The 13,789-nt window shown below is 38.8% G+C and overlaps 1 protein-coding gene across 2 annotated transcripts; it reads left to right on the top strand.

Annotated features, from left to right (window-relative positions):
* Positions 1 to 683: 683 nt before the first annotated feature.
* Positions 684 to 13,035, top strand: LOC121875285 (charged multivesicular body protein 3-like). Of its 2 annotated transcripts, none has more exons than XM_042379749.1 (6): positions 684 to 810; positions 2,064 to 2,124; positions 5,605 to 5,784; positions 8,996 to 9,207; positions 10,994 to 11,162; positions 12,462 to 13,035. In XM_042379749.1, exons 1-5 carry the CDS (start codon positions 766 to 768, stop codon positions 11,153 to 11,155), a joined length of 660 nt encoding a protein of 219 aa, XP_042235683.1. In that variant the 5' UTR covers positions 684 to 765; the 3' UTR covers positions 11,156 to 11,162; positions 12,462 to 13,035. The 2 variants fall into 2 exon arrangements, with proteins under 2 accessions (XP_042235683.1, XP_042235682.1); XM_042379748.1 differs by having other exon boundaries at positions 10,994 to 11,169.
* The last annotated feature ends 754 nt before the right edge of the window (positions 13,036 to 13,789 follow it).

Genomic DNA, 13,789 nt, shown 5'->3' with positions numbered 1-13,789 from the left:
TGCCGAAGTGCAGGCACCAGCCTGATAGCCCTCCTTTGGGCGTTTTCAATCAACTGACAGTCCCTAGCATATCTCGAGGACCAGGCAGGGTGACAGTACTCCAGGCGGGGAAGCACCTCACTCCTGAAGATCGTTCCGAGGGACGGATCGTCTAGATATCTGAACGACCTTCTTATAAGACCTAATAATTTAGTTACTTGATTCACCTTCTCATAATGTCCCGAGGACTTCAGCCATGAACTAAACGAATTTATCTTATTGTTACCTTAAATTGTGATAGTTTTAACTGTGTGTGTGTTTATATCTAACAGCTTTAGTAACATATCATGGTAATGTGTTACAGGCATCAACTCTTTACAATGTTATCCATATTTGTAGTATAAGTAATATACATTTTTTGTGTATAAACTGTATTATTTATTATTTTTAAAATGAGATTTATTTAGTAAGAAGGCAAGTTAATTGTTTTTCATAAAATTATAAAAATGTTTTCATGTTTGTTGACAGCTAAGTTCTTGTGTCCGAACTCTTGTATTAAGGAATTATTCAGTCACCATTTAAATACAAAATACGAACTTCTGGTAATTTCATTGTAAATATAATAATATAATAATAACGTTCAAACTAAAATGGAGACTTTTATCTTATAGATATAATAATATGTGTTCGATCTTCTTATAGTATGACAACTCCTTCCACACACTCGAACACTGTGGTTGAGTCAGTCACTTGTGTTGAGCCGTTCACCAAAAACAACCGGAAAATATGGGTTTATTTTCTAAATCTCCGTCAAAAAGCCCTAAGGATCAGGTAGGTGAACACGGAAGGTTTAGTGTTCAGGTGATGGTAAGCTGACGTGTGTGTGTACTGGCAGACGAGTGGTGAGTTGTGTTTGTTGTAAGTGGCAGCCTTGACAACTTCTTGTTAATTTTGGTTAACATATAGGACTAACCCGCTAGGGCTGCATAGCGCCGGTGCGGCCATATCTTCTCACGTCCAGAAAATTTATCAAATTTCACCATACCATAGTGAGTACTCATCTGTTTGATATACCAGGGAAGTTAGTTAGGTTAGGTCTGTTCTTCATACCCACAAATGTTAAGTTGCGTTTATTTTAAAAATATCAATTTTTTAACATATTTCTACAAACTACCACAACGTCCTCTATAATATAACAGTGAAAATCCGGCGTTTTTAAAATTGTTTTCAATCAATTTTGCTCTCGGGTTAGTCCTTTATAATTACTTAAATTTTTAATTAAAATATTTTAGAATCGTGTGTTGTCGAAGTGAGAGAAGACTTAGATTATTCAAAACGTAGTGGATACAGGTACGGCAGCTGTGTTGTTAATGGTTAAGGCAGGTTATAGGATAAGTTAGGTTAGGTTATAACACTGTGCCATGCGGTTCATTCTCAACACTCATTGCCGGTGAATTATACAGTCATATTAAATTTTGTGCAAACATATAGAAGTAAGTCCTCGCCTAATGTCGTCCCGCTTAACGTTGTGTCAGTACTACATCACTAAACTTTAGAGACCATAATTTCGTTTAACGTCCCGGTGATCTGATACTACGTCATTTTGCGTCGCCACAGACTACATTTTACGGTGTATCACCCGCTCTCGTCTAGCCGCGCTATTCTCTCTTGGCTTGGTGAAGATTCTCAGTGACCCACCACCTTCCTCCTCTCCCGCCCTCTTCCTCTCCCGCCCTCCTCCGCTCCCGCCATACTCCTCCCCTCCCGCCATATTCCTCCCCTCCCGCCATCCGCCTCCTCTGCTCCACTACCCACCACACACTCACTCTACCACCTCCGCCCATCCGTGAGTACCAATACAAACTTAGTATAGTACTGTAGTTCTTTATACTATTTACTATATAAATGGCAATGATTTTCTGTATATGTAACTTTTTGCATGGGGCAAATGCTTTGGGTCATTCTGACTAATTATAAAAAAGTTTTGTCTTTCAAACTTTTCACTTGTTTGTCTCATAGAGGAATTACCACTGCATCTGTGAGCTTTAAACTTGATATCTAAAGGTGACTGTTATCGTTGGCAGGTGAATGAGTGGTGCGGCCGAATAAGGAAGGAGGGTTATGGCTTGGACCGCCAGATTAGAGGTGAGCAAAAATATACCTGATTCATTTAATCTTATACTCTACGCCCATTGAAAAACAGATGTGTAACACTACTACCCTTGAATCTAAACCCCTGTTATATCTAGGTATACTACCTGTGGAAAGTTTGACTTGTACAGTATATATTTCTATGGGATCACTTGAAGAATCTCCAACCCAGTGTTACCAACCCCTCGACGTTGCTGAGCCTTACACAGGCAATGAAAATACCCAACATTATTCCTGCGGCTTTTGGGAAAAAATTCGACAATTTTTCTTTTGCAGTTGGTCCTTAATTATAGCACACACACACACACACACACACACACACACACACACACACACACACACACACACACACACACATTCCAAAAAATAATTTTCAAAACGTTAGTAATTAAAGAAACCCAACTTAGTCAACATGTTTGTGTTTTCCCTGGTTCTCCCCCGCTTTGTTTTCTCATCTCTAGCTTCCTTGAGAACCGATCCATGGCAGTTGTTGTCGAAGGATCGACCTCTCGCTCTTTCTCTACCAGTAGTGGTGTCCCACAGGGTTCTGTTGTTTCACCTACTCTCTTCCTTCTTTTTATCAATGGTTTACTTCACACTACAACTAATTCTATCCATTCTTACGCTGATGATTCTACTCTTCACTCTTCTTCACATTTTCCCCTTCCTCCTAACTCTCAAACTAGATCTGTTTCTAGAACTGATATCATTACTTCTATCAATATGGATCTGTGCAGCATCTCTGAATGGGGAGATACAAACTTGGTTAAGTTCAATAGTAATAAAACTCAATATTTACCAATTACACTTTGTAAATTAGACGATCTCCCACCAATTACATTCCAGGACGCTATCATCCTGCCAAATTCTGAAATAAATATGTTAGGCCTCACCATTTCCTCCAATATGTCCTGGAAATCACACATCGTTAATATAGCTAAAGCTGCCTCCCGAAAGTTGGGAATGCTGTACAGATGCTGTAGCTACTTCACTCCTGAGCAGTTGCTCAGGAGTATATAAGGGATTCATTCGACCTAACTTGGAGTACTGCTCTCATATCTGGGGTGGCTCTTCTTCTGCCCAACTATTGGATAGGGTGGAATCAAAGGCATTTCGTCTTATTAACTCTAGTCCTTTAGTCAACAACCTCTCTTCCCTTTCTCTTCGCCGCAATGTTGCTTCACTCTCTCTCTTTTACAGGTACTTTAACGGGCAATGTTCAGTGGATTTGGCATCCTGTGTACCGCCGGCAAGGCCGTGGGCTCATAATACACGTCTTGCCCGCGGTGCCCACCGTTTCTCTGTGGATGTCGGTCACATAAGAATAACCTGTTATAGTACCTCCTTCTTTCCTCACACAGCCAAACTGTGGAATGCTCTGCCTTCTTATGTGTTTCTATACTTATACAATCTGTCTCACTTTAAAAAGCTGGTTTTCCAGCATCTTCGTGGTGTAGATTAACACAGTACAGTATAACCTTTTTCTTCTCTATTTTCAATTTCTTTCTGTTCTTTTTTTTTCACCCCCCAGGTTTGACCTGTGTCAGGGTGGGCTAATTCCCGTAAAAAAAAAAAGAATAAAAAATAAATAAATGAATAAAAAAATAAATAAATAAGTAAAATCTATAATATTGGCTTGAACCTCAAGTACCCGAGGTCTTTCATAGACAAATGCCTTAACATTACTAAGAAATCTTTTTATAGAACCGATCCCAAGCCCACCCATGACCATAAGAATCTCTTAGTATTACCATTTAACAAAAATTTTTCTCAAATTCCTTTACAACTAAAAACCTGGAATGTCAATGTGGCATTTAAAAACTCATGCACTGTTAAACAAATGTTAATTAAGAACTCCCCCAACAATGCAGGTGGCTGCATTTACAAGGTTCCTTGCAAGGAATGTAATATGTTTTACTTAGGCCAGACAGGTAAAGATCTTATAACTAGACTTAAACAACATAAATATAGTGTTAGGACAGGCCAGGAATCCAATGCTCTGTTCATTCATATGAGAGATAATAAGCATTGCATTGACTGGGCTTATGCCTCCTCAATACTACCTTGTAATTCAATTGTCAGTAGGTACATTATAGAATCCAGTCTCATTAAACATACCGAATCTGTCAACATGAATTTGAGTAATGGTATGTACAAACTGGATAATTTTGTGAGGAAGTAGGTTTGTAACCAGGTGAGAAGGTTGGGTCATCTTACCCTCTGACCTGACTATGGACAGCTGCTGTGCTTAGAGATGGCAGAGTCAATTTTTGATTAAGAAGATTAGTAAGGGTCACTGCCTTATGACCGGAACATTGTGGACACCTGCTGTTCCCTAGGGACTTGATCTCACTTTCCTCTACTGTATATATTAGCCTTGTCAAGTATTACTCCTTAGTCTGTACTCACCCTGAAGATGTGAATTACACGAAAACGCTTGGGAACTTCGTGAACTTTGTTCACTAACTCCGAGATAAGTGGGGCAGAACAGACTATGGCAAGCAGAGAGAGGCAGTAGTGGCAGCAACACTAATGAACACAGTAGAGGCAGTGCGCTCAGTCCCAGCACCGGGACTTTCAGATGTTCAGGTTGAAGATTTGCAAGAAATCATTGGTCAACATCAGCAGCAACCGAAAATTGAAGAAATGTTGGAGGAGGATGAAGAACAATAAGAACAGCAACCAACACAAGAGGATGATGTTAAGCCTCATGAACCTGCAACACGCCAGCTGACTGAGGTGCTCACAACCATCGCACGTCTCAGTGAACAGCTAGAAGAATACAATGCCAGGCCTCATCCTCGGAACCTTGTGTACTCTGCCCTTGATAAGGGTATGAAGGAATATATGGCCTTGTACATGTCCCGTGTTAATGGTCGTCAGCAGGTCCTTATTACTCGGTACCCGAGTGCAAGGCCCAGCCTGTTAATGCCTTGGCAAACATCGCTTTAGGAGATGATGATGATGGCACCACCGATGATGATATTAAAGTGTTGGGTGACTTACTGGTGGAAGAGCTGCCTCAAGACTTTGATGCTGAGGTTAGAGGAGGAAGCAGTAACCTGCCTCAGAACCCATCAACCAGCCCCTCAAGGGAAGTTATTATTCTACAGTATAAAAATATTGTTATCAACAAAATGTACAATGTGTATGAATACATTACAGTAATGCCATTTTCTTGGTGGGCTGTAGGGGGGTTTGGCTTATTTACTGTATATGTATTTCAGTGTCACTCGTTTCGCGATTTTAACCTAATCTATGCTAAACCCGGTACCAATTAGTCACGAAACACGAGATCCTACTGCATTTAAAACATTTTGCCCGAACATCTGGGTCCTATTAACAACACTCCTCCAGTCTCTCTGCCTGACAAGGACAAACATTACTGTACATCTCTCTATTATGAGTCATATGGTTCACCAACTGAGCCCATCATTCTGTTATATAATACCGAGTCATATTTTTATTTTGCAGCCATCCAGCGTGAGGAAGAAAAAGTTAAACGCTCAATGAAGGAAGCTGCTAAAAAAGGTGATAAAGATGTATGCCGGATGCTTGCCAAGGAAATTATACAGTCACGAAAAGCTGTTACTCGGATTTACACGAGCAAGGCTCATCTCAACTCTGTACAGTCACAGATGAAGGCACAGTTAGGTAAGTGTAATCAAGGCCATATTCAGCCTTGTGTTGGTTCTGTAAAAAATTTGGGGTCACATGAATATTAATCCCCCAGTTTATTTCACTTTTAAGATTAACCTCAAATGCTAACCTAACCTACCCCAGGTAGCAGTAAGGTGTTTAATCATTTGGTGAAATAAGCTGGGATGGCTTATTTCATGTAATCCAGCTTTTGAATGCCAAAGATCCACGGGATTCACACTCAGAAATGTAAAATTTTGTCAGGAAAATTTATTATAACTTTTTTTTTTTTTTCATGCGAATGCTTTCCCACCATGGTAGAGGGAGCCAGAGTCAAGGGTATTACATGCACTATCTCACATTTGAGTTGCCTTTCCAGATGTGTTGTGTTTTACTGTATAGTGTTCCTCATCCACAAGTTGTCCCTCTGGTATAGGGGGATTCCTTGATTTATGATAGTGTTACATTCCTGAAAATCACAGAGTAGACCGAATATTGAGGTGCAACTGTACTTGTATCACTTCATGTATCACTCTGAGTCAGCAGGTGAAAGGAGTTTGTTGCTCCTACATCCACCCATTGTGTACAGTACTGTAGTGGCAGAGGTCTTGGAAGAGGGAAAAAAAGCAGCAGTTGGTGTAACAGTACAGTACTTCACTTATGCGATGGTTAAAAGTTAAAACAGGGTGTTGATTTCTTTGGGTGTTTTAAGAAGTTACTTTGGGTTCTTGGGTAGCTACTTGATAAGTGAACAGTTGTGTGTGGGGTTTTGTATACAAGCTGTAAGTTGATTGAGGGTAAATATACAATGTATTTAACCACTGTCAAGTTATGGCACCTGGTGAATGATTTTTTTTCCAATTAACTGAAAAAGCTGAACTTAAACTGCTGTATCTTTGTTACAACTGAGGGATCACCTAAAGTATCAGACACCCCAGCCTATTTCACCTGATCATTAAACACCCTAATGCAAACTTGACATAATTTAACTCCCCTGGATGAATGTCGCTGGGATACCAATAGTCAGGTTCACTATCTTACCATTTAACTATTTGTTGGAAATTTTGGGAGATTAGCAAACCTAAACATTTTGGGAAACCTTATAACATAAACCATCTGAAAAGCATGTACAGTACTTAACGGGGTGGTGTGGCGGTAAAATTTTATTTCTGCGCGTGCTTTGAAAAAAAGACAATTTCAAAATTTACTGAGCGAGGTGAATTTGGTGTACAGTGTTCCCTCGGTTAACGAGCACAATTCGTTCCAGAAGGTTGCTCGTTAACCGAAAAACTCGTTAACCGAAACCATTGTTTCAATGGGTTTTGGGGGTAATTGGTTCCAGCTCACCGAAAATTACCTAAAATCAACAAAAAAGGTATTAAAGTACACTTACTTTGAGGTGTGTATGTAGAAGGCTCCTGGATAATGATGATGATGATGGGAATTAGAATGGGGGTGGAGGAGAAGGGAGAAGAGAAGGAAGTGGGGATGGAAGAGAAATCACCCCATGCTTGATGCCGTCATTTCACCAATAAAATTTTAAGTTCACTAGGTGTAATTCAAGATTATTTTCTTTTAATCAACACTGCACTGCACTATATATTGTCAATATGTTAAATAAATTTCAGAATGACCAATAATTGTACTGTAAAAACATAAAAATACTCTGTGTTCAAGAGACCCACAAGCAAGATGTTTCCTCCACTGAACAGAGACACAAACTGACGCCTTGGTGGGTGAGTGAAGTGGCTGATGGGCGCACCAAAAACTTGTTCCCTGTACTGCAAATATGTTAAATAAGTGTTGAAACGACTAATAATTTTAAATTAAAACTTGGATAAATATTGAATAACACAACCTTCTTGATATTTACTCCAATGGAAACGAATATAAGCCCTAGAACCGATTACTGTATTGGAGGACTAATCTTCCAGCTGGTGAGCAAGCCAAAACATGTTGACATGTTTTCGTAAGAATTTCGTTAACCAAATTTTTTTTCGTTAACCGAATTGAAGATTCTTATGAAAGGTAATTCGTTAACCGAGGGACCACTGTAATAATATTCTCCTGCTCAAAATTCCCACGGGCACACGAGATAATTTTTCAGAATATTATCGCCAATTTGGGCACACGCTCTCAAAAAGGTTCGCCACCCCTGATCTAGGGTAAATTATGATCCTACTCTTCCTTGCTGGAGTCCCTTGGCAGAGGGATTTTTAGAGAATGTTTAGGTGGAGCTGTGGTGATGAAAGAAAGCAAAAATACTATACTGAAGTTAATCCAAGTGAAGTTTTTGATTGTGGTTGAACCGAGCACTGGCTAAACTCTGAGCCCATGTGGGGTGGGGACGCTAAACATGAACTGTAGTGGACTCGACTGCTGGCCCATGCAAGATTCTGCAAGATTTTCCCATGTTAAGCCCAGCTCAACCCACGTTTGAGTAACTCTTAGCCCTATCTTAAATGATACCAGGTAGTGATAAAACAAACTGTGCTTGAGCATATCCACATTGAACAAACCAATATTAAGCGAGGGGGCATTGTATATTTATTTATTTTTATTTTTTTTATACATGTGACTGTCAGACTGGCTGAGATTGTATCCCATTGAAACCATGTTATAATGATCCTGATTTATCTATACGATATTTCAACCTGTGATGGGTTTTTCAGGAACATAACCCCATCATGAATCAGGGAATACCTATCCAGTACTGAAATTGTTCTTCTGGTACTTCTTTATGCCATTATGTGTGGAGCTCACTGTAAACATCATTACATATTATGTACAATATCTCAGTCTCCAGGAGACTTCCGTCTGAAGGGTTAACCATAACAGAGGAGCCCTTAGCCCACCTTGCCACTACTATTCTCACTGTTCCCCATACAGTATTCACTCCTTCAGTCTCTCCTTAGTATGATACTCTGCCCCCCACCTATTATAGGCTGTCCCCCTCTAACTCATTACACTGCTTTATTACCACCATAACCACCTGTGTACTGTATCATCTCGGAGTACCCCCATTCCACCACCCTGCTGTTATCTCCACTGGAAAGCTCATGATACCTTTTCAGTAATCTCACTTAAACCTGTACATGGTGGCAAGTCAGAAAAAAATTCCTCACCCATTGTTTTGCTGTTGGACTGAGGCCAAAGTCAAGATCAGGGTCACCATATTGGCCAAGTCACTATTCCCGGTAGTTGTAATTCTATTTACATCCAACAGCTACTCTCCGTGTTGCGGGCTCTCTGCAGCAGTCAACGGAGGTGCTGAAGGCCATGCAGGAGTTGGTCAAGTTGCCCGAGATCAGCAAGACAATGCAGGAGATGAGCCGAGAAATGATGAAGGCTGGCATCATCGAGGAGATGCTGGAAGACACCATGGAGAGCCTCGAGCCTGAGGAGATGGAGGAGGAGGCCCAGGAGGAGGTTGACAAGGTCAGTAAAATTATGATACAAACATCAACAGCCAATGCACTGCAATGCCAATAATTTGTGGTCTGGATGCATCCAGTCTCAGTTGGGGTTTCCATTCCTCTGACAAAACTACTCAATGTTAAGTGGTCCCCCCTCACAACACCTTCACATTAAATTGGAGAAACTGTTGGTTCCTCTTTATTTCTTTAACAAAAAGAGTTTCTTTTAGGGAAGAATCTTATGTCCTTTTTTGACACCATTGCTTCAGTAGTCTTATCTTAAGAACAGGGCTTTCCCTGGTCTTTTCCCCTCATGGTAAATATTCAGGCAAGTTCTATTTCAAACTGGAGCTTTCTTGTTTCGAAAATGTGGTGCATATTCCTGAAAGGTTGGTTGTCAAGGCTGAAGTGTTGTTGTGCATAAGGTGTACCCAACTGAGTGGTGCAAAAGCCTTTTCTTGAATATCCTTTCTGGGGGTCAGTTCTCTGGTAGATCTATTTGTAATGTCAGATAGTCACCAATTTGTAATACTGTATAAGGATTTGAATAAAACTTTACTGTAAATTATTTTCACACATTTTGAGAATATGAGCAAATATGTATCGATACTTCTACAGGTATCCCTCGATATACGAATGAGTTAGGTTTAATTTTTATATCTCGAATAAAAGAACATAAAGGAAAATTTAGCTTGGGTTCCCCAATATCATACCCCAGAAACACAAACTCAGTTCACAAAGACAAATAAAACCTTCCTAACTAATGATGAACAGCACAAAACTACTGTACTCTAATTTACTACCCAACACATGAAAAAAATTAACAAAATACTGTTTAACTTATGGGAGGGAGTAACACGTGCGACCCACGCGGGATGCGTGTGAGGTTCTGCCCGTCCCTGGTGATTTGCCAGGCTAAGCAGTTGAATGCATCGCGTCGCCCAGAGGATGGTTTGCGTGTGGAAGAGGCTATTATTTGTACGTGAACTAATATATACTGTACTAATAAATGTGAGGAATAAATACAAATAATAATAATAAATAAAGAAAAGAAAAGCTACCATGTTGTCATGTGGCAATCTCATCACTAGAGACAGTAAGAGAATGCTGCTCCATCCCTCCCTTATGCTAGCTCCCTTACACATAATACGTGTTTAATCCCTTTGTGTTTTTTATTTTATAATTAATTTTTATTTATTTACCAAAAAAAATGCACATTCTGTATGAACGATTATGTGTGCATGTAACAAAGAAAAAAAAATAGAAAAAATTACATATACAGTACATTACTGCTCCGTGTCTTCCCGAAAATAAAAATTGAAAAATAACAATAATGCAGCTCACAGCTTGTCTGGAGACTGAGATACCGACATTGCAGCCCCTTCCACGATTCCTGGGGACAAGAAATATTTATTCCCTTTTGTTTTTTACCTGATTATAATCATTATTGGAATTTATTTATTATATATATATATATATATATATATATATATATTTTGCACATTCTGTATGAAAGATTGTGTGTGCATGTAATGGTAAAACAAAAAAAAATTAAGAAAATTGCATACAGTATGTGTACCCTAGCTCTGTGATAAGTCCCACACACAATGGGTGACAAGTGAAGCTAATAAACAGATGTAGTTTTTAATTATTTTGTCTGTCCCTCCCACCTTCAGAAGGTATTCCCCTGAATCCTTTATTAATATTGTACAATAATCACCTACAAATTTTCCATTTACACTTACTTCTCTTTAGTTTTTAAGTCCCTGATCAAAAGTTATAAATGTCATCATGATAATGTTGTGCAGGTGTTGTGGGAGATCACAGCTGGCCAACTGGGCAAGACACCAGCCATGGTGAGTGATGCACTGCCAGCAGAGCCTGAAGGAGCAGCTGCCCTCGCTCCAGAAGAAGAGCCAGAGGAAGACATGGAGGAGATGAGAAATCGTCTGGAAGCTCTACGTAGCTGAGCAGCAGGTGTGAGGTGGTGATACTGCAGCTTTATTTATTTTTGTTATATATATATAAATATATATATATATATATATATATATATATATATATATATATATATATATATATATATATATATATATATATATATATATATATATATATGTAATTGTATATATATATATATATATATATATATATATATATATATATATATATATATATATATATATATATATATATATATATATATATATATATATATATATATATATATTCAGTGAACCCTCACTTTACGCGGTCAGTTGAACCCACGGCGGCCCGCGTAAAGTGAACAACATAACATATGGGATTAATTGAAATAGAGACCGGGCCGACCCCCAAACTCCACTTTTTCAGACACAATACCTACGTTGTAGTAAAAATAACTTCTTAATTTTATGATGGTATGCACACACAATTAATAATTAAGAGAAATATCAATAATATTAGGTTTTTTAACACTTACATTAGTAGAAAAGATGGCTGGGCACACAGGGATGGAGGGTTGGTTCCGAGGCAGACGGCAGATTATTGGCCCTCACCTATATCAATTGTATCACTATCCACCACAGAGGTTTGCAGGGCCTCTTTGTCAAACCCCTCAAAGTCCATATAAGTCCATATCCTCACTATCATTATCACTGACTTGGGCCGGCTGTGGTGGGTGGCGGGTGAAGAACTCGGTAATGTTTTGATGACTGGGCGACCTTGTGCGCACCCTGCTCGCGCCGCTCTCTGCGTAAAAGGGTACACACACCGCGGAAAGTGAGCATTCCGGTTTCGGCAGGGTACCGCGTAAACGTGGAAACGCGTAAAGTGAAACCTCGTAAAGCGGGGGTTTACTGTGTATGTTTAGAGTTATTATTGTTTCTGATAAATGAAGTTTCCAGTAACAGAAGCAAAACATAAACCCTTGAATCTAATGGCAATGTGCAGCTGTATGAGCATTACCTGTCATCATGTGTGTTTAGGTTACTATTGCTCTTGGCTGTCAGATTTGCATTTTAAATAGAAAATTCATCAGTTCATTCATTATGTGTCCAGCAACAATCAAGCTTTTCATAAACTTTTTTATTTGTTTATTAGTCCTGTTTACCAGTGTTCATTAAAGTCTATTTTTTATATACATTATATCAACTTGTGCCAAAATGAATTACTTGAGCATTGACTGAAGATTACAATTGATAAGTTCAATATTTGTAGTTGTCCAATACTTTCTCAACATAAAGATTATTCTCATCACCCAAATTAATGATGCTCTGTACATTGTCTTACATACAGTGAACTAGATCCCTGATGTGCAACCCAACAGTCTGTGCCCACATCCCCTCGAGTCCGCTTTCTCTGGTCTACCAAATGCCATTTTAGTGCCTGTCTCTGTATGTTGCATGAAATTGGGTAGAATTGATCACATGCTGCATTACTTCCAACCCTCGCTACACATACTGTACCAGGTATGTTGAGATTTTCTAAGTCTCCCTCAGCTGAAAAAGGTTCCACATCCCTGAACTAGATGATGCTGTTAAAGTAAATTTCAGTATTGTAAATTAATATCATCTCATAGCTGCTTCCAAAAGTCTATTCTTTTTTTTTACCACAAGTAATGGGAAAAAATAGTCTGTTGGAACTGTTTCTTTGAAAAGAAATCGTAATTGTCACAAGTATTAGTTCAGCTTGGCCAAAACTAATCTCAATACTCACAAACAAACAAACAAACTCATGTTTATTTGTGTTTTGTGATTATTTAGTTTTTAAAAATCCTAATCCAGGTAAAACTGTATATATGGTGCAGTGCTTGTAAATTATGGATTTTGGTCAAGCATTCTGCAAGACTTAAGTGATGTAAGGCTTTCAATCTTGTTTTATTCTAAACTGCCTCTGGTCACTGACTTGGGTCTGAATATTTAATTCCTCATCAGTGCTACTGTGATAGGAAGTTGAGTAAATGTGGCACTTTATGGTATTGACAAGAGATATAGTCTGGAGACTTAATCCCCATATGGAGCCGAATCATGCACTTTGTGATACAAGTACAGTAGACATTTGACAACACAGTCACTATGGCCCATAACAGTTAATTTAAAAACTGGACCCCAACCAGATTTGACCTGCATCGGCCAAGGCGGCCATTTTTCAAAATGGTTGCCGTGTGAATTTTCAAATCCTCATATCTTGGTTAATAATAACAGTACAGTAAAGCCTCCGATAACAACGGTTCGACCAACAACTTTTCATATTTAAAACCCTAGTTAATTTAGGATCCAATTCAATTTGCATCCTTATTTCATTCGTATTTACGACCAAAATATAATAACGGTAAAATTAAATTACATTAATATATAAATAATAACTAAAAACCAATATGCATTATATAAAAAAAATTACTGTAAAAAAACAATGAAGAGCGCCTTGCGCAAAGAAGCTGCCTTGCAAATGAGTGGTAAACAACAGTCGGAGCTTGACGGGCCTTTTGTTTTCACGCATCTGGAACAGGAACTGGAGAAAAACTTTCTCAGGTTTCTTACAGCATTTTTGCATCCCTATTCAACATGAGCAAGAGAGCAAGTGATGGTAGTGTTGTTTCAAAAGCTAATGGAAAGTGTCTTAAG

Source organism: Homarus americanus, unplaced genomic scaffold (genome assembly GCF_018991925.1).
Source record: "Homarus americanus isolate GMGI-L3 unplaced genomic scaffold, GMGI_Hamer_2.0 scaffold56241, whole genome shotgun sequence".
NCBI classification, from domain to species: Eukaryota; Metazoa; Arthropoda; class Malacostraca; order Decapoda; family Nephropidae; genus Homarus; species Homarus americanus.
The sequence above is the reverse complement of the archived record's forward strand: the minus strand, read 5'-3'. Positions and strand labels throughout refer to the sequence as shown.